This window comes from Puntigrus tetrazona, unplaced genomic scaffold (assembly GCF_018831695.1).
Source record: "Puntigrus tetrazona isolate hp1 unplaced genomic scaffold, ASM1883169v1 S000000008, whole genome shotgun sequence".
NCBI lineage: Eukaryota > Metazoa > Chordata > Actinopteri > Cypriniformes > Cyprinidae > Puntigrus > Puntigrus tetrazona.
Genome location: NW_025047688.1, coordinates 1,730,275 through 1,757,189, shown reverse-complemented (window position 1 = coordinate 1,757,189; position 26,915 = coordinate 1,730,275). Strand labels below are relative to the sequence as shown.

The 26,915-nt window shown below is 39.3% G+C and overlaps 2 protein-coding genes across 3 annotated transcripts in view; both read left to right on the top strand.

Moving 5' to 3' along the window:
• Positions 1-15,713, top strand: part of fstl1b (follistatin-like 1b) — a 35,209-nt gene extending 19,496 nt beyond the window's left edge. The window contains exons 3-11 of one of the 2 annotated variants that reach the window (XM_043229623.1): positions 4,360-4,461; positions 5,742-5,871; positions 6,968-7,000; positions 7,923-8,053; positions 9,710-9,828; positions 10,939-11,051; positions 12,395-12,505; positions 12,700-12,788; positions 14,082-15,713. In XM_043229623.1, coding sequence (XP_043085558.1) covers positions 4,360-4,461; positions 5,742-5,871; positions 6,968-7,000; positions 7,923-8,053; positions 9,710-9,828; positions 10,939-11,051; positions 12,395-12,505; positions 12,700-12,788; positions 14,082-14,123 — 870 coding nt within the window. In that variant the 3' untranslated portion in view covers positions 14,124-15,713. Of the gene's footprint in view, positions 1-4,356; positions 4,462-5,741; positions 5,872-6,967; positions 7,001-7,922; positions 8,054-9,709; positions 9,829-10,938; positions 11,052-12,394; positions 12,506-12,699; positions 12,789-14,081 lie in introns of both variants that reach the window. The other variant, XM_043229622.1, reaches the window with a different exon arrangement.
• Positions 15,714-17,160: 1,447 nt separating this feature from the next.
• lrrc58b (leucine rich repeat containing 58b) lies at positions 17,161-23,684 on the top strand. Its single transcript, XM_043229641.1, is given in 5 exon segments — positions 17,161-17,822; positions 20,909-21,037; positions 21,140-21,417; positions 22,422-22,552; positions 22,555-23,684. Coding segments are annotated over 5 exon segments (1,089 nt in total). The 5' UTR covers positions 17,161-17,364; the 3' UTR covers positions 22,648-23,684.
• Positions 23,685-26,915: the final 3,231 nt, after the last annotated feature.

Sequence of the window (26,915 nt, the reverse complement as noted above, 5' to 3'; positions counted from 1 at the left end):
ATGAAAGCTCATTTGCAAAAATCCATTATGGAAGCACTTAGGTGAGTGAACTCCACCTTGAAGCAGGGGTCATTTATGCTGGTCCTGTAGAGTTTAGCTCCAACGTGCCTCAACACACCCGCCTGAAAGTTTCAAGCAAGACCCTGATTAGATGCTTCAGGTGTGTTTGATTAGAGTTGGGGCTAAACTTCGCTCGGAACGGACTCCTGCCTTAAAGGGTATTCACGCATACAGTCATTCGTTTTCAACGAGAGTTTGCAACTTTAGGCAACATTAGCAGCACAGACTTTGAACGGAGAGGCGTAGCTCAATAACATGCAAGTGAGAAGCACCTATCAATACGGTTACCGATACAATGGCCGCCTTACACGCTGTTATACACTGCAGTCATTTAAACGGATTGCGCTGTGACACTGTGAACACCGTTTCAGACACATGCTCGTGCTCTGAGCTGCTTCAACCGACTAAGTCGCCTCTTCCTTGCCTGAGGCGCAAACCCACATGACAGTTTTGCACTATATTAAACTCACATTACCACTGCAAGCATTTGGTTAACAGCCACTGACCAACGCTGCTCTGAGTATTTCTAGTTGTCAGGCTGATGTAATACTCTAGTATTTATACGGTTGCATCTAAATACACGCTTTATATACAGTAGCTGATTATTTCTTCTAAAGTCTCTACCGATGTTGAAACCAATCCGTACACTACTAGGTCAAAGTGCAGCAGAGTAATTCGTGTCATTATTAACGCTGAGTGAGGAGATTGATTTTATATTTTTTAATATGAATGAGAACTGATTTGCATTTTAACTCTCACTACGGCAGCGTGACCTCCGCCGACACACTCGTTTGTCATATAGCACCGCATTAGCATGTGTGTTAAAGCTGTATTAAATGGGATCCAGTTGAGCGGAAGGTCACATTTCTACGCGCTCATGATTCGTGAGTCAGACACAACCGCGCATTCCTCGACTCTTCTGCACCAGGAATGTTTGCTCTCTGTCTTTCCCCTCTCCTCTATGCTCGGCGATCACAGCGGCCCCTCGGTCTGCCAGAACAGCCCTCTGGATAAACAACAGCAACACTGTTCAGATGTGCTTAAGGGAAAAGACTCTTTTCCCACTGATCTACTGATCTGAAACCGCAACTCCTTAGCACCTGAGCTTGACCGCATTTACACTGCAAAAAAATGACTGTAAAAATCCTTAACATCCCTTAAAAAAGGTACATTTATTTGAGGGGGGAGGGGAAGAAAAACGGGTCATTTCCATTCAAGTTCATTAAGTTTAGTTTTCTTGCTTTTTCTTTTAATTGTTTTATTAATTAAATGTAAAAAAATAATTATTGGCATGAATCTACTACAGTTTAGTGAGGTTTAGACTTTTTAAAAAATCTTTCATGCTCACCAAAGCTGCACTTATTTGATCAAAAATACAGTAAAAAAAATCTAAAGATCATTGTATTTAAAATATTTAATTATTATGATGCAAAGTTTCATTTTCCCCATCATCACTCTAGTCAGAAATGTTTCTAATATACTGAACTATTGCACGGAAATATTTCTTATTATTATCAATATTGAAAACAGCGATGTTGCCTAATATTATAAATGTCTTTATTGTCAATTTAACGCATTCTAAATCAATCTTACTGACTCTAAAATGTAAATGGATGTGGTTGTTCTCTGAAAAGTCTTCTTAGCACAGTTTCACACCATTTTAGCCATTTTTTTGTTGTGCAATGATTATATTTACAAAAGCAAATACTATCGATGAAGGAAACAGCTTTCAGAAGTTGGTCGTCCATCATCATGCTCGCAATTTTATTTTGGAGGTCATAGTTCAGCTGCTGGCATCCTGTACCCCGTCTCTCATTGACTCTGTCCTACAGCAAATTTTACGGCTCTTTTTCGAGCCCTCCTGCCTGGTTGTCATGGAAACATATCTGCTTTTTGATTTGATTTAGCTAAAGCACGCCACAACGTTCATTCGTTTAAATGTCAGCATGGCTTCCCTGTAGAGAAGGAGATTCATTTATGCATGAGGCTTGGTTTGTTCTCTCTCCTTTAATGTACCTCTGTTACCGCTGGTCCGCTACAGTATCTACCTCTATTGTCGGGACAAAACTCTCTCCGATGAATATCCCATAAACTTTTAATATGCCAGAGCTGTGTCTGAAAGTCCTCTGATGACCTCATACGCAGCCGATTGTGATTAGCAATGATCGTTGATCTGTTTTATACCGACTCTGACCGTATTCCTCTGAAACTGCCCACATGAACCTAGAAAATCTCCTTCTGGAAAGTTTGCTTACATTGTATGACTCATGCATGAGCTGGAAGGGGGAAGGGTCCGTCCGTGAGTGTGTGTGTGTGTGTAAATGTGTGTGTGAGTGTGTGTATTGGAGTTATAGTCAGGGTGGAACCAGCAATCACAGTTCATGGGAAAGGAAAGAACAGGCAAGATTTCTGATGTGACGACACCCTTCATACACACACACACACACACACACACACACACAGAGAGAGAGAGAGAGACTGCATTTGATTATAGTTGGACGCTAGGGAGGTTTTGGAAAGCAGGAGGGGTATTTCAGGAAACTCCTAAATCGTTACTCCAGGCACAACTTGGCAGCACGTGATTGGCTAGCGCTGTATTCACATGACTTTGCTGTGCTGTGGAGACTGGGGTCCTGTAGCTGGAACACAAAGGAAAAACAAGCAGAGAAAGAGGAAAGACGAGGGGATTGGAGGCAGAATCAGTGACCTTGCACATGCATCAAACATTTCAGAGGTGACCGGAGAGAAAGTTCAGTAGGACAGAAGAGTGTAAAGAGAAAGAGAACAATGCACAAACACAGAAGATGTCTAATGTGGGATGTCAGATGTCTATTTTAAAAATGCACTTGAACACTTTCAGTGGCGTTCATACAGAAGGCATTTTGTTTTTTTTAGATGCATATCAAGTTAAACATTTTCGAAGCACGTTGAGATCCTTGCCCCATTTCATTGTGTTCAGTGTAGTTCAACAAAAGACCCCGTCCTGTGCGAACGGCCCATTAATTGTGCTGTAATCAATAAACCTGATAGCAGAGCTCCACCTGCTGGTCGAAGACTGGAAATCCCTTTGGATTGCCTTCAGTCATACTTTATGATTTAAAAATCTGGACATAGCAAGATTTTTAAAAAGGCTTTTTTTAGTAGTAGTAAAATGGTGATATTTAGAAATAAACTGCTAATAAATTGATTTCTGCAGTGTTACAGATCACAAGTGTTCTCATTTAAAATGTAGCTAATAAGATGTCTAACTGTTTTAATCACTTTAATATGTAACTAAATACATTACTTTCCTGAATTTAAGTTTCTACTTTTCCACATTTTCCTAAACTGTTAATTATCTTCAAACATGTAAAGCAGGCACTTCATCACTTTATACTAAAGATTATACTAATTAAATTTAAAGCGCAGACACCGAGTTTTGCACCTATTTTTCGTTAAAGATCCTTTTGAGGTTAAGATATAAAATCATAACATATAGTTTAATAGCTACGATGCTGTAAAATCTTTGCATAGATATTCAGAGCAGTCCTTGCGATCTGAAGAAAAAAATTCATTTGTGGCCGGCCTCTGTGTGAAATTATTCAGATGCAACCCCTTTGTGATCATGAGCATTTTCAGAAGTGGTCTAACTGTAACTTTTCCTCTCTTTTAGTAACTGTAACGGATTGCACCTGCATTTATTTTGCCATTAAGTCGTGTGATTTCATTAGCTGCGGCTCCTTAGGCCCCGCCGTCACCGTTTATTAGGTAGCCTGTGCGTTTGCACCTTGTGGGACACACATTTGTTCTAGCATGAGAGGTCGCCGTTTCCAAATCTGTGGTTGTCCTAGTTTTCAAGGAGAAGCGCTGGTTGTCAGGGAAACCGGTGGCGGGAGACTCTCAGGAGTGTTTGGAGTGGAGAGAGTTCGGCCATCTTTTTGGAGATAGTTATCAATCTTTTGTCCCCAGACACCGAGAAACGCTGTGTGTTTGTGGTAAAAGTGAGCTTGCGCTGCGAGAATGGTGCTGGTTTCCGTTTCGAGAGGTTTTCAGTTCTGTGGCTGGTGTCGTGAGACGCAAAACCACAAAAACATCCTTTACAAAGAAGAAGTGAACGGTACGGGTAGTTTGTATGACATTAGAGGCCCCGAAATATTCATATTAAGTTTACAGCAGGCGCCGTCTGGTGGAGAGAATCTGTATGCGCACAAACCTGTTTTATTTCTACAAGGTGCCTAATTAGAGCTCGAAGCTGTTTGTGCTTTATTTATGGTGTTTTTATTTATGATGGGTTTTTTTTATTTGATTGTTTTTCAGCAGGAGGCTCAGAGCAAATCAAAGGTGTGCGCTAATGTGTTCTGCGGTGCTGGGAGAGAGTGCGCCGTGAATGAGAAAGGAGAGCCCAGCTGCATGTGCATTGAGGTAAGGCATCTTTTCAAAGAAACTCGTGAAAACCCTCTTGAAGAATTACGCGGGCTTTTGACCAGCGAACCTCTTTGACTTTTATTCCTTTGGATGACCGGAGGAGGGATTTTAAACACTTTAGAGAGATCGCAGTCAATGCACTTGCTATAAAGCAATTTCTAGCTGATAAAATATTTAATGCTGAGTAAAGTTTATTGATGAGGGAAAGTCGAACGACTTTAAGTAAGTTCTGTGTCCTGACTTTTCAGGGCTTTAAAAATCCCACGTTTAATTTTCTGTGACTGGGAGACACTGAATACTCTGAAAAGAAGTACATTTTAGTGGAATTAGCATAATTAAAAATATATATACTGAAGCACAAACTGCATGTAACATTAACAGACATTTAATTGCATGTTAACTGCAAATAAATTGAAATGCATTATAATTTAAATCTATATTAAATACAACAAGTTTAACATAAGAGTGCTTTTTGCTGTTAGCAGGACATTTTTACATGTATTTCCTCTATTGCCTCTGAAATATGGTTAAAGCATACTACAATATGATTTTATCCCATTTCTTGCATGTTATGTGTTAAATTATTAAAAAATCAAATATTTGAATTGACACATTTTTAATGATGCAGTTGCAGTGTAGTACATTTAAATATGTTCACTTTAAATATAATAGCAATTAACATTCTCCAGTAAAATTATAATCAAAGTACCTGTTTCAGTATGTTCATCAACACGCCAGAAAGATTACTAAGCGATGATTTAAAATATTTTAAAAAAAAGTACAACTTTAAAGTACAGTTAAACGTTCATGTTCACACTTACAGCTTTTCTTTAAAGTACTGTACTGTTAAGATTGTGCACTTCTTTCACCATCAGCTTCTCACCATTAGAAACTTTTCCCTTTCCTGATGTTTTTCCACCATTATAATAGATATTAAGTTAATCTCTGTTGCAGAGGCTTTATTATTAGGCTTATTCTTAGACTTTAAGTCAAAGTTGTTCTTAACCGTGTGTGTGTGTGTGTGTGTGTGTGTGTGTGTGTGTGTGTGTGTGTGACTGGGGTCACATGTGAAGTATATACCAGCAGATTACACAGCAAAAATATTCACCCTATTGTCCGCATGCTTTTATTGTATAACAGGCTTAATGTCAGCATCCAGCTAGATTACAGCACCAGCCTAAATACAACATACATACCTTTTCAGATTTTGATGTGGCAGTTGATATGAAATAGCTGAAGCTGTTGTGTTGTTAACAGTATTTCGTGTTCTCCTGCAGGAATGCAAGCCTCACAAGCGCTCGGTGTGTGGCAGCAATGGAAAAACCTACCGCAATCACTGCGAGATGCACCGCGACGCCTGCCTCACCGGACTCAAGATCCAGGTAGCCCACGACGGACACTGCAAAGGTGCGTGGATCAATTGCTAATTTAGACTGGAAATCCCTTTCTGCTTGCTGTGAAAATTATTACATGTGCAAACGTTTAACAGTAAACTCTAATCTAGGATTTGTCTGATCTTAACTTGTCAGCACATACAATATGAACTTTTTGTATTCGCAGCAGTGATTAATATCTCTGGTGATATTTTAGAGCCGGTTGTTTACATGCATAGATATGATCGATCAGTAAACAAAACCAGCGGTGCGCATAATTAAAAAAAACTGATTGCATAAATATCATAAAATAAAGCGGTGCACCATAATTTAACCTAAGAACCAACAAAGTACTATGAACATCACAATATTAAAGTCAGTCTGTAGTTATGTATATATTTACATGCATTCTTAATAGAGAGCCCTTTATAAAGTCTGGAAATGCTCATGGTTTCAAAGCAAGGTTGTGGGAAATATTCACATCCTTATCATTTATTGGTCTAAATGCATCAATTGCAATTTTTTATTACATTATGATTGTCGTGTATACACACTACTGTAGTTGAAGAACATTCAAATTTTTACATGTTTTACTTCACTAATCAAAAGTAGAATAGAAACTGTGATATTGTCATATATTACAGTTTAAAATGTTTGGACATGTTTTAAAAGTGCCATGTGTTTCTATGAGGCAAAGCTGGCATCGTTACGACTGTCTGATAGAGCATAAGCTTCGTCACACGTTTCTAGATAAAAGAAAGGAACATCGTGTATTAATTCATGTAGACCCATCCACCTGCTGCGATCCATCGGGATCCGTTTATCTGACTGGAACAGGACGTTCTCTCTAGTTCTTGCCCCTGTACTCATCAGTCGACCTCTTAGACTTATTACCGTCTCAGCAGAGAGCGTTGGCTCATTGGACGTTGGACGTGCGGTGAAATCCAGGTCTCATTCTGATATCATGTTATTCTGAGCCTCATATTCTTGCATTACGACATGTTTGAGGTGACGCTGTAACCTCTTATCTGTGTTTGATGCAAGCAGCTGCTCGAGCGATAACCGAGGGGAGATTCAGCTGTAACTGCATGCAGATTGTGAAGTTATCTTGTTTATCTTGTCTCCTACAGAGAAGAAGCAGGAGAAAGCCGCGGCCAGCCCAGGTGAGTTGTATTATGACCGAGGGCTCAGAGCCAAGCCGGAGGATGACTCTACTTATCTGCACAGATTACCATTAATTACCAACTTATTACAGGCTCGTAGATACTGAGAGCAGACATAACCTCTCCGACTCTCTGAGTGGAATTATTTGTGCACTGTTTAGATGGAGAAAATGCACTCGACCTCTTTAGCGTTCGCAGTTTTATGTGGTTTTAATATGTGGAGCGTGAGTTTATTGTATGCTCTCTATAGAGGACCTCAGGTTATTGGGAAAACGAGGACGCTATTAATTCACCAAGTGATTTTAACTAATTGTTAGATGATATGTAAACTGATATCGAAACAAACATCTGTTAAGATCTTTATACGTTGCATGCACACTCGTATACGTACATATCATGATAGTTGCTTATACTTTATAGGCGTTTAAACCAAAATGTAATTATTCTGAATGTAAGTAGCTTATTAAGCAGAATTCATACGCAGAAATATTTGTTTGTAGCAATTTTCAATAAGGCCTGATTGGTTAATGTTAGTTAATCCATCAAACCAATTTTAAGACGACATGGAGCAGATTTATATTGTGCTTGTATTTTGAACGTACAGGACTTTTTTTGCAGATAAGGTCCTGGCCGAGAATTACCATTACTTTACTTTTTCTCTTAAAATCGTTTTAGTTCAAATTTAGTTTAGACATTTATGATATTAGACATGGCAGAAACCAGCAAGGATAGGAAGCCGGCGTTTCTAAGAAGTCGTCTTCGAGATGGATGTCATTAATCAAATGTTCTCTGGTGAGGACAGAAATGAGCTGCTGGATCCTAAGAGGATGAACTAAATCTGACCCATCCATTAGAATGACTGATATGTGTCGCCTCGTGTGTCTGTATTTCTTTCTAACTCTTGTCCTCTTGTCGTGTGAAGTGGTGTGTTACGTTGCCGACCGTAATGAGCTGCGCAGACGCGTGATCGACTGGCTGCAGACCGAGGTCGTTCCAGATGGCTGGTTCGCGAAGGGCTCCAACTTCACCGACATCCTCCTCAAGTACTTCAAGGTGTGTGCAGACAGTCGTTACAACATTAAACCAGAAATACTTTGTATAGAGAAGTATTTGAAGCTACAGAAAACAACATAGGTTTCTCACGCACTGCACAGTTTCGAGATTTTAAGCGTGTTGTTTAACATTGAAAACATTTATTGTTTATTACATTTATCTATTTTCATTTGTAGAGCTTGGTCCCACTTTATATTAGGCGGCATTAACTACTATTAACTTACATTTAAATTAATAACTTCATACAATGCACTTAATGTGTACATATATGTTTTTACATTGTACTCGTATTTGTAAAAATACATCTGTAATACATTTTTTACTTGCATTTATAATCACGCTGTTGACCCATCCTTTATACCATAACCCATCCTTAACCTACCCATACCACCAAACCAGTCCCTAATCTTACTCGGATCCCACCTCAGTAGCAGCAAACGTGTTTTGCAATACAATATGAATAAGTATGTTGTACTTATTTTTTGACGTAAGACTACTGAATATAAAGTGTGACCGATTTTTATTCCTAAAAACATGGTGCAAATGTTTTTTTGTTTTTTTTTATCTGACTTGAACATTATGCAAATGAGTGCATGTTTAATTAGACAGTTGGATGACTTATTTGCATTTTCTTTGCCATTCATGCCTGCAATCCTAAACTAGTGAAATATGGTTGTTTATTAGTTAATTTCTTATCCTTACTTTTTTTTTACCCTACTCATCTAGGTGTCTCGTCTTTACATTTTTACAATGCTTATAAAAAAAGCCCAACATTTGCAGAATTATTAGCATCTCGTCAGAAGCCGGACGTGATATCTGAACATTTTGGTATCCAGATATCTGCAAGTGTTGTGCACACTGAAGTGAAGTGCATTTCAGTGAAACGAATGACATTTTGGCAGCACAAAAGCAGCCGTTTGGTTCGGTCCCTTCGTCGTCAGGGCTTTGTGTGTATTAGCCTCCACCGGGCAATCTCTGCGCCCTCCTGCCGCTCTTCAAAGTGCCTTCAGGTCGCGCCACATCATTTCTCTGACAGCCTCCCAAGGCGTGTAAAATACACCTAAAACGACTTCTGTCTGCATAGCGGCTATTCAGGCTTTTTTGATGAATCAGTCGGTTTTGATATTAGCTCACCTTTGCACTCAGCTGGAGAACAAGCCTGTACAGCTGTCAGCACGATCCATACATCTGACCCGACACTATCACCTGACCAATAATCCATATGCTGGTCGAATCATCTTACCCATTAGATGTTTTTAACACAATTAGAGATTCACCCAGAAAGTAAATTCTGTATAACGTCTGTCAACACACAAAAAAATGTCAAATGTTGAATTTGTTCAATTGACAAAACAGCGGAAATCAGCTTTTGTCCCCTTGACAGAAAAGTCTTTTTTTTAGGTTTGTAACAGCACAAGGGTGAATTCATGAAAGCAAAATAGTCATTTTAAGTGAAGTATTCCTCCAGTTGGTGGAAGTTTGACTCAGTCAGGATCATGTCCTTTACCTCTTGTTTATTGGTGAACATGTCAAAATCAGCCGTATCAGGCAGAGTACAGTCTCCTGACCAACCGCAGAGATAAGATTAAACCGACAGAATGATATGTAAGTTTCAAAGTAGCTGATGCGGCATCACTGGTCACTTGTCTTTTGTAGAATTATGATAATGGAGACTCTCAGATGGATTCTGCAGAGCTGCTCAAGTTCATTCAGCACAATGAAACAGCGGTTCAGATGAACTCTTACGCTGAGGAGGAGAACAACCGCCTGCTCAGGTTAAAACACACACACACACACACACACACTCACATAATCACATATATACACTACTGTTTAAAAATATGGCGTCTGTAAGAATTTAATTTAAAAAGGAGACTTTTACCCTGTTGTAAATATTGTATGTGAAATAAAGTTTAATTTCAAACATTCTCTTAATCAAATACCCCCTCCCACCCCAAAAAAAAAACAATTAAAATAAATAAATAAAATAATTAAACCCGTGTCTACAAAAATATTAACCTGCACAACTGTGATAATGTTAAGAACATTGATAATAGTAATAGAAAATTCTGAGGATCATATGACACTGAAGGCGTAATTATGCTAAAAATTCAGCTTAAGCAGGAATAAATAACGTTTGAAAATATATTAAAAAACAGTTTTAAATTGTAATAATATTTCACATTACTGTTTTTTACAGTATTATTGATCAAATAACCCGGTTACCAGGGAATCTCTATTTTTACTGCCCCAAAAGCACCACCTAGTGGTTAAGAATGAATTCGCATTTTCATTCAGACCAAAGCAAAAAGACAGAGTGTGTGAGTAATATGCTAATGTTGATGTCTACATCTAAGGGCTTAGGATTTGTTTTAAAAACGACTCGTTTCAATGATTGAGACAATAACTTTACACACGGTGCACTTTCAGATATAAATCTTTGCAGAAGATCTTTTTTATTCACTAAGAGCTGTGTTACACACCACATGATAAGCAGGTCAAAAGAGAGGCCTACTCTTTTCTAAATGAGAAATGAATTTGGGTTTTTGAGTGAACAATCGTTTTAACCACTAGCCTACACAATAGTTATAATCATCTCTGTCACACTGGATTTCTTCCTGTTTCTCTTACAGTAGAGGTTATGTGAGCTAGTGTCCATCCGTCTGTCAGGATGACCCAGAGGGGAAAAAAAACTCCATCTACAAACACCGATAAAGCCAAGCAAACATTTCACTGCACAACTGTGCACTACTGCGTATCCGGTCAGCTAGATAGCGTATTGAAAACACAAACAAGTCTTGTATTTTTGACCCTGGTGATCACATCTGAATAAAATGTGCTGTTCTGAAAGGAATGTTTAAATGATCCCTACATGTGTCTCACAGGAGCCTTTGCGTGGACGCACTTATTGAGCTCTCGGATGAGAACGCTGACTGGAAGCTGAGCTTTGATGAGTTCCTCAACTGCCTAAAACCAGGCTTCAACCCTCCTGAGAAGAGTGAGTCTCTGTCTGCCTTGCATCAGTCTGCACCAGCGTGAAGTTAACAAAGTCTTTGTTGAGCCAGCAGGCAAAACTCAGAAATGCTGTTGCATCCAGAAACTCTGAAAAGCACAAAACCACATGACAGCTGAAATTCAAGCCGCATATGAACAAACCCTTCCATCACTTGCATAGCGACAATGTGGACGGTCAGTTTTTATTAGCAGTGCAAATTAAGCCATGGTGTGTTTTTTTTTTACTGTCAAGGAACTATTTTAATTCTTTTAGAGGTTGATGTTTTGCTTCCTTATTGAAGGGACTTCTTATATTCGAAGTCGCATTCCAGAGTTTTCCCAGAATTGTAGTTGTGTGAGACAGAGCGGGAACGAACGCGGGGTTTTCCGCTCTTCTACAGAATGTTCCTCAGGCTCCACACATGCAGAACTAGGTGAAGGTTCAGTGGGAGGAGCTTCCGTCTCTGGCGTCATATGAAGCAACTTTTACTCATGCAAACTCTAAACCACTGATGAAACTGATGAAACTAACAAACTGTGATTGAAATGAAGCTAAAATTAAATAAAATAAATAGAAGTTTAAATAGAGGTGTTAAAAAAACAACTTGTAGAAAAGACTAAAACGTTAAACTACAGTATGCGTTATTTACGGTAGTCCACTTTCTATTAACTAGTCATCCTACTAACAGTAAGTAACTTAGCAACTACAAGTCAACTAGCAGTCAACTAGTAGACTGTCTGCTTAATATCTTCTAACACTTTATTTTGATGTGTGCACGACATACGGTATTTTAGAAACTTTGCATGTATACATCAACTTATTCTACAAACCCTAAATCTACTTTAAGTCTACTCTGACCCAAACTGCTAAAACCGATTCAAAATATGATATATAGAGCAATGCTAAAATAACACTGCTCAGAGCATAACCTCTGCGTGTCACAGGGCATGAAAAGGACACACTAGAGAAGAATACAGAGATCAGAAGAAGGATATATGACATTTATAAATGATGTAAGGCATTGACAGCAGCATTGCTGTGTGATATTAGATCAGAACCAAAAGCGTCTCGCAATGATAATTGAGAACCGCTCTCTTCAGTCATATTTATTCACCCTAGTTTCTTCAGCTTAGTCATTCCACAGTAATTTCCTGTTTTGTATTTGGGAATCTGGGACACAGACACGCAGCTTTAGCTTGCAGAAATAAACATGCCAAGAATGCCGCCTTTCAGACAGTTTTTGCTGATTTCAGCTTGGTTTTTATAGCGTTGGTAATCGAGGTGTAATTTTTTGGAGCCTCGTTTTGAAAATCTTTGTGGTAACGTGGTTTTTGTGTTTATTGCAGAGTGTGCTCTGGAAGATGAGACCTACGAGGATGGAGCCGAGACACAGGTGGAGTGCAACCTCTGCGTCTGCGCATGTGGGAACTGGGTCTGCACCGCCATGACTTGCGATGGTGAGTTTAAATCAGAGTGGGGTAAGCTGTGCCAGTTTGCTCTCTGCTCAAAGCGAAAGAAGACCGGGACCTAATTATATTTTAGGAGGCATCAATAATACAGACCATAGAAATATGACTTGTCGCCCCCGCGTGAGCAGCACTGCTGATTACATTTTATAATAAACTAATCATGAGACTGACTCTCTCCACAGAGAAAACTCCAGTTATCGACAGTGATGGGGATCAGGAGATGACCGAAGAGGAATGGACCCGCCGTGTGGCTGAACTCAACAAGCATCAGGTCAGCTGACTGAATTAATCTCATCCATTTATTATGAATGAATGTTGAATTGCTTCCTATCTGTCCTTGAACGTCCTATCTAACAAACAATACATTAATATTTCATTCAGTTCTGGAAAAAGTTGGGAAAAAAAAATTAATTACTTTAACAGTTCACAGATAAACACCCAAAAATGCCCATTTGATGTTTATCTGTTTACCCCCAGGACATACAAGATGTAGGTGACTTTGTTTCCTCAGCAAACACAAACAAATATTTTTATCTCAATCTGTTGCGCTCTGTCAGTCATATAATGGAAGTCAACGGGCACACAGTTTTTGAAAGTGAAAAAAACAAGCACAGACAAATCAAAATTAAACCCTGCGTCTTGTGACGATACATTGATGTCCTAAGACACACAAAACATCGGTCTGTGCAAAAATTGTGTAGAATTGTAATTCCATAGTTTTTTACCTCTGATACACCACACTGTCCAACCCATTCACAATTTCTGGCACGTCTTTTTTCTTATTGCTTTACAGCAGATAGCAGACTTATCTGTGCATTACTGCCATCTATATCTCAAACGGACCAATGACACTCTATCTACAATCTCAATTAGGAATGTGTGCTTTTTTTCATTGACTTCAATTATGTGACTGACAAACTTTGTGATCTACTGAAGAAACAAAGTCACCTACATCTTGGATACCCTGGGGTTAACAGATAGATCAAATTTTACATTTAAGAAAGTCAATATCGTAAACGTCAAGTAAGCTAAGTTACTCTGTGTGGTGTTTAATGTTTGTAACTAGTCACTTAAGGACCTCCCTTTCAGACCTTACGGTTATGCCTTACAAGAAAATGTGTTTTTAGTTAGTGTTTATCACTTAACATAATGCGATGCTGGCCCACAGGCGCTAGAACCTCAGTAAAACTGGAGCTTGCTGATTTAAGGAGAATTTTACGCTCTCACACTTACGCTCTTAAAACGAGTAAAGTGAAGTAACATTAACCACAAACTCATGAGACTTGCGTAGCAAGTGGTGTTTTATGTAGATATCATTGACACAAAAATCCAGAGCGAGCTGTAGTTCAAGTCCAGGCAGGTTTCTCTGAGCCCGAGGCAGGACTTAGTTTGTCATTTCGACTGACTAACACACTTTTCAGAGGCTGTAAACTGCAGGTGGTGACCTTCCCCGTGGGCCTTTACATGTCATTTCGGCTGCTTTTTGATGCTCGGAGTGAAATATAAACTGATGCGGTCGGTTCGATTGCCCGAGGCAGATTTATGACGTTCTTTCCTCCTGCAGGAGACCGTGGAGAAGATGAAGACCAGTACAAAGGAGGTCTAAAACAGGACCGAGACTCGAGGAGGGAGATGATGACGTGGATGAATTCCTCTCCTACTGATCACAATCAGGATTCCTGAGATTATGTACTGTTAATGGAAGAATCACACCATTTTCTATAGATAGGTTATTACTTTTTTTGCTATCCGTACCGCATCTATTCTCTGGTTAATGTGTTTTATGTTACCGTTTACTTTTCTACATATTTCGTTAGCTATGTTTGTTCTTCTGTGTGTCTTCGAGTGCTGTAATTTGTTTGATCGTGTCACTCCAAACAGGCCTCGGCACTTCGTAAAAGGGGGCCCTCGCTTTATTCACTATTGTTTGATTTTATGTATTATTCTTTATACCATTTATTTGTTCGTCTATCTACAGTTATATGTGGAAATATGTTATTTTTGTTTAATTAAGAGACAATGGCAATAGAAGAAGAACAAAAGATCAGGAAAGGGTTTGAGAGCGATGCTAAGAGAGCAAGACAACACGGGTTCATCCATCAAACTGTGACTTCAGAGCTTCAGGACGAGAGATATCCTCCAGTCAGACGGCAGATAACCCTGCCAGCAGGAGCTTGATGGATGCAAGTGAAGCTCTCTTTCGCTCTCATCTTGAAGGCAGTCATAGTCTTGAGACCTTTCGTAAAGGTGCTAATGTTAGTTTTCCTCTGTTTGCCGCTTCGCTCTCTTGCTTTAGACGCTAGATAACGCTCGATAGGATAAACGGCGCTCGAAGCAGAGACAGCGTGGCTCGGTGGAGAGAGCAGGCAATACCTTTTGAATTTAACATCATTTTGGGAAAACAAACCCGCGGTGTTGTTATTACTTGACAAACGTGCTTTTTCTGCCGACAGCGATAATCTCCATTAAAACCGCTGCATAGATGCTTTGGCTACGCTTGAGCTTGTATTTATATTAGTTGCTAGAGGCAGTTCATGCTGAAACTCTCACGCTGCGCTCAGTCCCGCCAAAAATGAACTAACAAGCCAGATTTACAAGAAGTAAAGGGACCGAGCACAGAGGGAGCGATCTGAAACCAAAGCCTGATGTTTAGGATGTTTAAATTGTTGTACGAAAACCTCCAGGTGTACCACTACTCTGGACCCAGCAACTACTTTATACCTTTTACGTAAAATAACTGTCAGAATAAGGATTAGATTCGCTGTTGCCTCTGTAGTGTAGTTGCATTCTTACCCACTTTAGAGAATATGTGTGCAAAATGCATTTGTGTGTGAGTGTGTGTGTGTGTGTTTGTTGAATTTCCATTCAATTCCACTAACAGTATGGATCCTTTGTGGTAATGAGTGCCTTATATACACAAACAGTGTGCCATGGATGAAGTGGCTTCTTCTGTAGGTACACACCACCTAATATAGGACACAGTGCACATGAATTTTCCAGTATTACGGTAGACGACTAGCAATCGCCTTTTATACGTCTGTATGATTGTCTTATTCAATGGGGCAGAATTAAAACATTTTATTGTAAAAACTCTTGTTCCGTGTTATTCGTATCAACTGCTCTGATGATTATTTGAAATGTAATTATGTGCTGATGATTGCATAATAATAATAAAAAAATAAAAGGTACGACCGTTTGACATCTTAAGCCTCACAAAAAATTATTACGATCTATCGTGTGGATTTTTAATTTTTATGTTCTGTTCGGTAAGAAAGGCTATCACGGCTTACGTGTTTCCATCAGTTCACAAACGGCTATAAAGATTTTGTTACATAAAAGACATCAGTGCACACAAAAGCATTTTTAATTATATTTTTCACAATGTTTTATTGTCTTAATTTATTCTGTTCTAATTTATAATTACTCACTTTTTAGATTTTACTGTAAAGTTTTAGTTCTTTGTATTTTTAGTATTTTCTTTTTTATAATTTTAGCCTGAAGTGTTTTATTAGACATATAGTTTCTAGGTTTTAGTATTATTTATAGACTATTTTACTACTATATTACCACTATACTATTTTATAGTATAATATTATAGCAATCTTTAAAATTAACCTTTGTTTATGTATTTTGAGTTTCATTATAATTCAAGTTTATTTAGTTATTTTCAAATTCTAGTTTGTCATTACTTTGCTCCCAGCTAAACATGTCTGTTTTTCTGAGTTGTTATTTAATATCTAGATTTGATTTGATTTCAGCTTCATTTCTGAGGGGAAAACAATAACGAAACGTGGCCTGTTTGACAAACATCTTAATTGATGCACTCCTTATAGTATTAAATCCGTCTGTTAAAAAATAAACAGCCAAAGATACGAAAAGTCTGCCCCCATAGATAAAAGAGAAGAAGAAACTCACTGACTTCTTGCATAATGAAATCTAAGCTGCGCTTGCATAACCAGCGAAGGACCCTGAAAACTGAAGAAAATAAGCGCTTTTGATTAATCTCATGTATTTTAGAGAGAACAGACTGGATGTGTCGATCTGGAGGAGAAGAAAAGAGAGTCAGCTCGAGTTATTTGTGGCATAAAACATGTTAGGCAACTCAATAGTTCTAGTATGGCAAGCCGTTTTAGCTTAAAACATTTCCAGCCCCACCTTAGAAAACCCCCCAAAAAACTATAGTAAATATAATAGTGTTTATGAACCATATCAAAGTAAAGAATTGATTTGTTGAGTAAAAAGAATAGTCCACCCAAAATCACCCATATCTTACTCTTTCAGACGAATAAAGTCTTTGTAAGTCTTTTTTCACACATGCGAGCACAACCAAATTGGCCATATCTTACCATAGTTAGCATTTGTTCAATTATTATTTCATTGAAAAAAATATTTTAGATGATCTAGTATATTGTATATTACACTGTACCCCGCCTGTGGGGCATGTTGTCACATTTGACTTCAAATAATAATAATAATAATAAAAGGGCTACATTGCAATTATGGGACAAAACAACTTAATTTGTACTAGACAAGTTGACTGCGGATAAAAAAATATAATTTGAACCCCGCAATTTTGAGCCTATAAAATGGCTTGCCATACTTCCGTTAAAGGGTTAATACAGAGGGGCGGAGCCAAACTCCACCGGGGCCCTGAAACATGAATGTTTTAGTGCACGCTCGATAGACAGACAGACTGTCTTTGATCATGACTGTAACGTGTGAACGCTGCCATCGGGCTCGAGTTATTTAGGTTACACATGGAAGATCGGGACGCTTGGGGTTGGAAGTAAACTCGGACGAAGCGTTGGGAAACAGACCGAAGCAAAAGACCCTTATCTGCCGTTAAAATGGAGGGGTTTGAAGGAGCCAGCAGCAGCAGCGAGAGCGTTTTAGATCTGTCTCGCCTGAATCTGAACGGTAACGGTTTCGACGCGGTCAGCGAGAAGCGCCGGAAGGACGCGAAGCAGCTGTACCTGTGCTACAACCGGCTGACGCTTTTACCCGAGTCCGTCTCTTTATTCTCCAACCTGGAGCTCCTCGACCTCAGCAACAACTCGCTGTCGGTCCTCTGCGAAGACATCACCCGCCTGACCAAGCTCAAAACCCTCGTAGCCAAGAACAATCGCTTGAACGAGTTCTCCCTGCCCAAACACTTCGGCTCCCTGCAGCTGGAAGTGTTGAACTTCAGCGGGAACCGCTTCGAGGAGATGCCCAGCCAGTGCCTGCAGCTGCCGCGGCTGCAGTCTCTGTCCCTGGGAGGAAACCGGCTGAAGAGCATCCCAGCAGAGATAGAGAGTCTCGCCAGGTAAAGACGCGCACCTGGACGATATAAAACACCCCTCGGTCGAGGAGCTAGCCGCGTTTGGTTTATTTCCATGTCGAGGAGTTAGCCTAACTTTCCATCTCGCGCTCAGAGTTCGGCGTCTCGTGATGGACACACATTGTGTCGCCAGTCAACATTTAGCGCTCGGTGTTTTACACACACACACAACTTGTATCGGAATATTAATTTTAATTAATTAATTCAATATTAATTCGTTTTGTAATGTACCTGCCTGACGAATTATTAGTCACGCCGGGACGTCATGTTACAGGAAGTGACATCATTTTAGGTGGGCGAAAAACGGCGACGTAAAATGTAATTTTTACAATGGTCATTCGAGCCGACATACACGCAAACCCGCGTTTAATAAGATGTGTTTAATGATAGCTACGTTTATTGCACATTAATGCACGTTTACACGCAGCAAAATAATGTGAGTGATGGTATAGATGTTAGCTTGGTGGCTAGAGTAGACTGAAAATCAAGTCCAGTTGAGCTTGATTAAATTACATTTTAAAGTGGATCAGAGGAGGTGGTGTAGTAAATAATCATGCTTTTTTTATCTGATTAAAATATACATTTCACCATGAAGCAAATGTTACACAATTACTAAATATTTGCTAAAAAAAAAAGCCCTTCTAACTTTTCTTTTTTAGGGATTGCGTGTTTGTGAAGTTTTGTTAGCTGAATGTAAATGTGTTAAATGTGTTAGCATTCACGTAGCGACTCCTTCCCTGCACCCCAAACCCTAACTTATTTCAGTTTTATTACGTACGTAATCAAGTTATAACTGTCTGGGTCTGAGACGCTTATAATTTAAGCGATATGATTATAGTTTGAGCATATCTAAAGTTACAAGGTTCATAAGGTTATTAGTTACTCGGTGAATGAGGAGAAGATGCGTCGTGTTAAAGCAGCTGTTCAGACCGATGTCACAGACACAGGGATTTTAAGAGGGGTCGAAGCCGGGTATGAAGTCAGCATAAGTTACCCAACTTGACTGAAAGCATGACTGGTATGAAATCTTTTGAAATAATATGACCTGTGATCAGTCACTGATCATTTATAGGTCATATCCTTTTTATCAAACTAGTATAAACTTCTATTCCGGATTATATATTTCTGTCCCCTGCTGTTACGTATGTTTTCTTTACGCTGAAGTTCAAGAGCAGTGTGAAATAGGACACAATGACGAGAGGGAATAGATGTAACGCTGTCCTTCTGCTGCAGAGTAAATGATTACGTCCCGGCTGATGCAACTTCTGAAGTGTGTGTGATCCAAAAGACAAGGCTGCCTTTTTCCCTCTCTATAGCTTGTGTTCTGAACAAAGTGCAGTGTGTGCAAAAAAGAGGTCATGCTGACGACTATCTTCCCTTGTCCCTCCGTGTGCTCCCGAGCTCTTTCTCAGTAGTTCAGTGATAGTGCCAGTTGATCAGTGTCCTGAACAGTCAACAAATCTGCGTCAGGACCCAGGGGATACAGCTGTTTTTAGTGCAGCTTGCTTAATATGACACATATAAGTCAAATCTGTCGTTTTGGGGGTTTTTTCGTAAAGCAATTTAGCCAGTTAAATCATACGCCATTTAAGAAGATTTGTCTTCAGTTTTCATACAATTTTTTTTTCTCATTAATGTTGTGATTTATCTCAAAATTGTTTAGTTTGGTTGACGGCTTGGAATTGTTGACTCGTTAGTGCATGCATGTCTCCGCTAACCTTTGTTTACCAAAATACCCGCTTCCTTGTGCTGGCGGGTTCATTCTGAATCTTATCAGCATCGTCCTATTAGTCACGTGCATATTAATAAACGCCTTTCGCTAGGCTAAAGCAGTGGAGCTCCCAGAGCGTGACTCACGGTCTACCAGCCCAGCGGCCGACGATTACGGTACGCTATTAACTGATTGCGGCAATGACTGATACGGGAGACGGCAGACAAACATCATGCAGTCTACATGTAGTCTGCGGCTGGAGGGTCATGTGAGCAATGAGGCTGATAATTCAGTGCAGTTTTCTTGAATAAATGCAGCCTCTGATTTTCTTTATAGAAGTTTTAAATGCTAGTGAAGCTTATAATGCAAGTACCTTCTGCTTGTATTGAAATCCAGTTGTCATGCCGTGACGGTGGAGCGCTTCTTTAGAAAGAAGTGTGTGATTCGGGCTTTGGCTCGCTCTGTTCGCTGACGGCGAGAGTGAATAGGAAGCTCTGAGCTCTCAGAGCCGCAGGATCAGTTTGCCATGTGTGGAACCGTGAGTCTGCCGAGGCCGACTTGGCTGCGAGCCATCCCATCATAAAGAGATGTGCCCTGTTGGCCCACATTACACACAGGGTTGGTCTGGGCCTCTTTTCCCTCTGCCGTCTCTGCCCGCTGCGGTAATTGTAGAGACTAAGCCGAGATGGGCTGGCGAAGGGAATGAGGTATTGAAGCAAAAATGAATGCCTCTCTTCAGGGAGGACAACGAATGGACAAAGTGGGCAGCAGGGTAAAACGCTACAAGATCTCTCACTCGCTCTTTTGCTGTCAGCGCCTCATTCTCCTGCAGGGGAAGAATTCCTTTCATTTCCATGGGAGTTCAAAAAAAAAGATTCTCAGCCATGAACTGAATCGCGATGTTACGGACTTTGATTTGTCGCGTAAAAGAAAAAACGATGTGCTTCATCTAGTCACGAAGTACAGGACGTGTAATGTCTAGGACAGTGATTGTGATACAACAAACGGGATGTTTGCGGAAGATATCTCCGTTATCATGAAGGCTTGACCTGTATTGGTTTAAAAACAGCTGAAGGTGAGCGATTTCCTCATAGCCTTGCGGTGATCTTCTGCACGTCTGCCTTTTCTCATTGGAAGGCGAAACCTCCACTTCTCCTTTATCAGTGGTGGTGACTATAGGGCAGAATTACGATTGATTTTTAATGTACTTTTAATGCGGTGGTTCTTATTAGGAGGTCGGGGACCATTAGGGCACACTGGCAAACCTCCAGGGAGGCCCAAATTAGTACGGTACATAAGCGTGCTACTATTTATGACTGTTTTGACATTGTTTTGTGACATCCCCTCTTTCCCTCTTTAGCTTAGAGCTGTTGTATCTGGGAGGTAACCAGATCTCCTCCATCCCTGCTGAACTAGCTAACTTACCCTGCCTCAGTTACCTAGTTCTGTGTGATAATCGCATCCAGAGCGTCCCACCTCAACTCAACAGGTAAGATGTCTTGTATTAATAATGATACATGTAAATAATAATATACATATATACCGATGTATATTAATTCTGTGATGTATTCTGTTCCTTCCGCACTCCCAGGCTCCATTCCCTGCGCTCTCTCAGCTTGCATAACAACCTGCTGACGTATCTCCCGAGAGAGATCCTGAGCCTGGTGCACCTGCAGGAGCTCAGTCTGAGAGGCAATCCTTTGGTCGTACGCTTCGTCAAGGACATGACCTATGACCCCCCGTCGCTGCTGGAGCTGGCTGGCCGAACCGTCAAAAGCAAGAACCTCCCGTACTCTCATAAAGACCTCCCGAGTCATCTGGTCAACTACCTGGACATGGCCAGCAAGTGCCCCAATCCCAAGTGTGCAGGTGGGAGGAGAAACCTGACGTGAACGCTTGACTAAACATGTGATCATAGACCACAAAATAAGGTCACAAGTGTCAGTTCTTCGAAAATGAGATGTTATTTGAAATATAATTAAGCTTTGCTTTAATGTAAGGTTTATGATAAGACGACATTTGGCCGAGATGCAACCATTTGAATATCTGGAATCTGAGGGTGCAAAAAAAGTCCTGCAAAGTAATGCATATTATTAATCGAATGGATCCTTTACAAAATATCTTTATGGAACATGATCTTCACTTAATATTCTAATGATATTTGTACCCATACAAGGTTTTTTTGGGCTATTGACTAAAATCAAAATAAACCCCGTTTATATATATATATATATATATATAAATCAAAGTCATATTATATATATAGTGCTTTTCACAGCTTTTGAGAAAGTGCTTGTTTTAGTGTTTAAACCTGAACATATTTTGTTATCAGTCAGAGATGAAACAAAGTTATGTCTTTAATGGCAGTAATATAGCGCTATAAGATGTGAACAAAAATAATAGCCAAGAATGAGAACTATAACGAAAAACGTGTGACAAAATGAAAATTCTGTGACATTTGATTCATTTAATTTGGTCTGAAAACCAGTAAGATCTCACAAATGTGAATTTTTAAAAACAATTATTATTATTTATGTCATACACTTTTCTAACTTAGATTGTCTTGTCTTGAAACAAGTTCATTTTGCTTACCCCATTGGCAAATAATTTAGCTTGTTCCAAGTAAAAAAAAAAAAAAAAAAACTCATTTAATTTTGCCTTGTTTTTCTGAAAACAAGACACAATTTTTTATTTAATTTTTTTTTAATAAAATCCTTCTTTATTTAAGAATTTCTGGAAACAAGACAAAAAATGCATACAAATTGAGTGGAGCCAGGTGTTATGAATAAACGCTTTTATTCAATGCAAGCGGTTTTCTAACCAGTTCTGTCATAAAAATATAGTAATTTCCCAGGCGTGAATTTAAAGTGTAGCTGTCGTGAATTCTGACTCATGCGTCCGTCACATCAAGTTTGTGGATTTCTGTGGGAAGTATCGGCTGCCCTTGATGCACTACCTGTGCTCCCCAGAATGCACCTCTCCCTGCAGCTCCAACCCTCAGAGCGATCTCCCTGCAGCTCCAACCCTCAGAGCGACGCCGACTCAGACGATGACAACAGCGTGCCCGCCGATCGCCTTCAAAGAGTGCTGCTGGGATAACCTCGCTCACCCCGCGCACGTCTCCTCCTCTCTCACTTACAGTGTTATCAGCAGGAACTTTGAACTTTACAGCCAGCTGGCTTGAGAACCTCTCAGCTGAAGCCAAATCTTATTGCCAAGCGATTGAGCAAGTGGCATTCTGGGAAAGACATCTGCAGATCGTTTCTCTTACAAAGGCCTTGCTTTGCAAAGGCGAAATCAAAAACACTGGCGGTTCAGAATAGTTGTTAGTTATATTAACTAAGTTGCCTTGGTCATCAATCTGTTTAGCTCTTGCACTTTTATGTTAGAAGACGCCGTTGGGGCACACGCATATCTTTTGCTTGGCAATAGGTTGCTTCGTCTAACTTGATTTTTTTTCTCATTACGCACAAAGATTTACTGTGAAATAAACAGCGAGAGCATTTGCTTTTTTCGGTTGTGAGAGGTTTAGCAGAAGGCTTTCTTCATGCTTCCTGCAGCACTGTCAAACAGTGCTACATCTTCAAAACCTCTTATTTCTGCAAAATGTTTCTTCTGTGTTAGTTTTGCTAACACTTTGCGCTTGCGTTCAAAAACCGGGGCAGCGTCTGAAATCTTGAGATAAACGGTGACAAAGGTCACCAGTGACTTTGTTTTGAAGGTTAATTCTTCACTCTTCATTAATATAAAATACGATATTGTTACAGAGTCAGTGGACAAATTTGTGATGAGTTTCTGGCATTATTATTTTTTTTTTTAAGCTGAACTTTGTTCTTCAAACACTTCCTGTTTTATAAACTCAGTTTCTTTTGTTGTCTTACACTCTTAGGCTTAACCAATATTGACTATGCAAATAACGAATGCAATCATCATTTCAGAGTTTTAAAATTCATATCTAAAGCTTTTATACTAAATAATCTTTTATGATGTTTTCTATATATCAGTGACGAGATAGAATGTATTTTATTTAAGATGATGAAGGCAGATTTGAATAACATTCACTCCTCTAATGGTTATAAACATGTATTTGCACTTCTTATGTAGAGTACTATAATAATAAAAACATATTATAATAATTTGTGTGTAGGTCACTTTTTTTAACCGAGGTGTAAAATGCTTGAGTAACTGCTTAGTATTTTACTTGTTTACTGTACTTCGGTGTTGTTTTGGGGGGGATTTTGCTTGACTACATTTCTGAATTACTCCTTACATTTTTATTTCAACTTCAAAAGTACATTACATTTTTATTTTGTCTTTTGCCCATTCAATATGGTAAACGTAAGCTCAAGATGTGATGACAAACGATCGTTGTTTTCACCATCAAATCTGAGGAAGCATTTTGAGGTAGCAAAGTTGTGTTTTCCCCCCAAAAAAGATTATTTTTCTGTTTTGATAGAGCCATTAGCTGTGTAATATGTTTGCTGTAATATATATCCGACACACACCAAGTGTGTGATCTACTTGGCAGAGTCTACAGAAGAAATCCCGCTGAGCCCCACGAAGAGCCTTGCCAAGGTTAGTGGTCCAGTGACTGGACGTCTGCTCAATGCGTGCAGACTTCAGTCCAGCCCAAAGCATGGCACAGACCGCCTTCATCTCCCAGTGAAGGGCCAGGCTCTGTTAAATTCTCATGTTAGTGTCTGGACTAAGTTTTCCAAAATGCATTTTTTCGAACTGTATGTGTAAGAATGAAAGTCTACTATTTTTATATTAATTCTACCTGAATGCTAAAATTAATCTTTCTGCAATGTATTTAGTCTTGATGCTGTATTGTTTCACACTGTACACACACCTTCAGCTGGAGTTAAAAACTGAGTTGAGAAAGACAATAAAACCCCATTCATTTGTACACTAATGGTAGTGAACTAGTGAGCATGATTTAATTAAACTAAAGCAATGGATCACATTATTAAAACATAGCCACGGTTTAACAGAAATAAGAGATTATTTTAATAAAATGTGGCTATACATTAATAAGTCATGAAAATTCCTAATTCATTGCCAAGGCACCTCCTTCTTTCTCCTTCTGCACCTTATGTATTATCGTACAATCTCTTAAAGGAATAGTTCACCCAATGAAACCTTTACTTACTTCTTTCAGACAAACACAGAGTTTTTTTGTCTCCTGAAAAATGTATCCTGGCTCTTCCAGGCTTGGTAATGTTCATGATGACTCGGCGTATGATGTCAGTTATTTAAGTTATAATTCTAAAGAAAAAAATTATAAAAACCCATCGATCTGCCTCAAAAGCCATGTGCTCCAGAAAGCTTATAGGTTAGTTTCAAGTGGCAGTGCGTATATACGGAGCTGCAAAATAACGGCCGCTATCCACCAGCTATTATACCAAGCTTGGTCAGGATGTTTTCATTTTTGGGAGAACTGGCCTATTCCTTTAACGAACACTTTTCATTTGCGATCATGTATTTCTGGCTACCATTTTGTGAATGCGTGTAGTTCTGAACATATCCAGCGTGATTACCTGTTGCTTCTGTAACCTCGAAGTTCTGTGTCGCATTCAAGGTATCATTGAAATTTAAATGTGTTTTAGTTGGCAGGATTGAATCCCCTCAGAGTCCATTAGCCAGACACTTGTCAGTTCAGACGGTCAGGGAGAGATTCATCCTTTGGTCGGTGAACATACAGGACTGGGCTCCTCCGCATTTGCATATGAAAGCCATCTCATCGCTGCCACTGAATACAGAGGGACTTTCTTTTCACCTTCTGAATTCAAAGTTTTATTCTATACAGGACACTCTTTCTTTGAAGGAGAAAGACCTGGTAACACAAATTGATGCCACTCTTTTTTCACTTTATTTGGTTTTGCTTTCACTCTCTGTGAGGATTGTCTAATCCTTGATGGGTTTTGAGGGACAGATGTGTTATTTGTCCTGCAGTTTGTTTGACCACTTTTTAAACACTTGTTAGGAGCTCAAAGCCCCATGGCACCCTACCGACAGCACATTGAAAGTGTCTCTCCTCACTCCAGTGCGCCTCAATATACACCGTTGTGAGTGCTGAGATGGGACGCACATTTGCTTAATGCTGCAATTTGTTAAATGGTTCTTTTCACGTCTTTTATCACTTGTATCTCTAGTATCTTGAGAACAATTCACGTTCTGTAGTGGAGTTCAGAAAAGCCTCAAAATATATATATATTGGCAAGAACAGGGGTACCTAAACTTCTTATAATCATGTATTTTGAGAAGTATGATCAATCTTGAAGGGTTACTTCACCCCAAAATGAACATTTTTTCATTAATCTATTACCCTTATCATTCTAAAACCGAAAGCTTTATTCATCTTTGGAACACAATTTAAGATATTTTAGATGAAAACCGGGAGTCTTGTGATGATTTGTTGAATAGAGTCATAATTTTGATTTTCTTTGCAGTCAAAAGGTTTTTTCTTAGCTTCATAATGTGGAGCAGGTGGAGCATTCAGACAAAGTTTTTCATACTTTTCTGGATTTTCATTTTGGGGCGCAATTAACCTTTAGGACCAACTAAAAGAGTTGTACTTTAGGTAGGCTTCCTGAACTTTACTGCATTACCACCACAGGATATATTATCATTTTCAGCAATTTAGATTTTATACCTTAAATGATTAAGTTAATGTCTCACTATTTTGAGTTCTGTTTCTACCTTGCAGTTTGGACTTTCATGCAGAATTGCGAGTATAAAACAATTCTGACTTATTTTCTCAGAATTGTGACTTTATAACAATCCGATCTATTTTTCACAATTGCAATTTTATATCTTAAAATGCTGGCATTTCTTCTCAATATTGTGAGTTCACGTTCTGCAGTGTTCCTCTGAATCGGTGCTGTTTTTTTAATGCACCTCCCTTTACTTCACTTAACTTGACTACTCCTCGTGTCACATTTTAAATGTTTGTGGTACTTTTTTATATTTTTGTCCTTGAACTGCCCCGCTGAACCCAATTAACCGATTTAATACAAAACCGATCCGATTATCCCACGTCAGAGTTCTGAGGGCAATGAATAAAGGGTATCAGATGTTTTGAATGAAGGTGAAAGGGGTGCGTTCAATGAGCTGCACATACACACACAAAACGAACACTCATATAAGTGTGCAGTACATCCGACCGCAGGAATGTGAGAGCTGACAGCTGTGTGGGTGTCTGAGCTTTAGTCTGAGCGTCGTGATGGATATACTGCATCTTTCTGAGGAAACATAAACCAAACCTTCCCTCTGTAATTAAATAATTCTCCTGCCACTTCATACCGTGAAACCGAATTACACGTGCGCTTGATTTAAAAACCCGAAAAAGCAAGAAAACGTTGCGC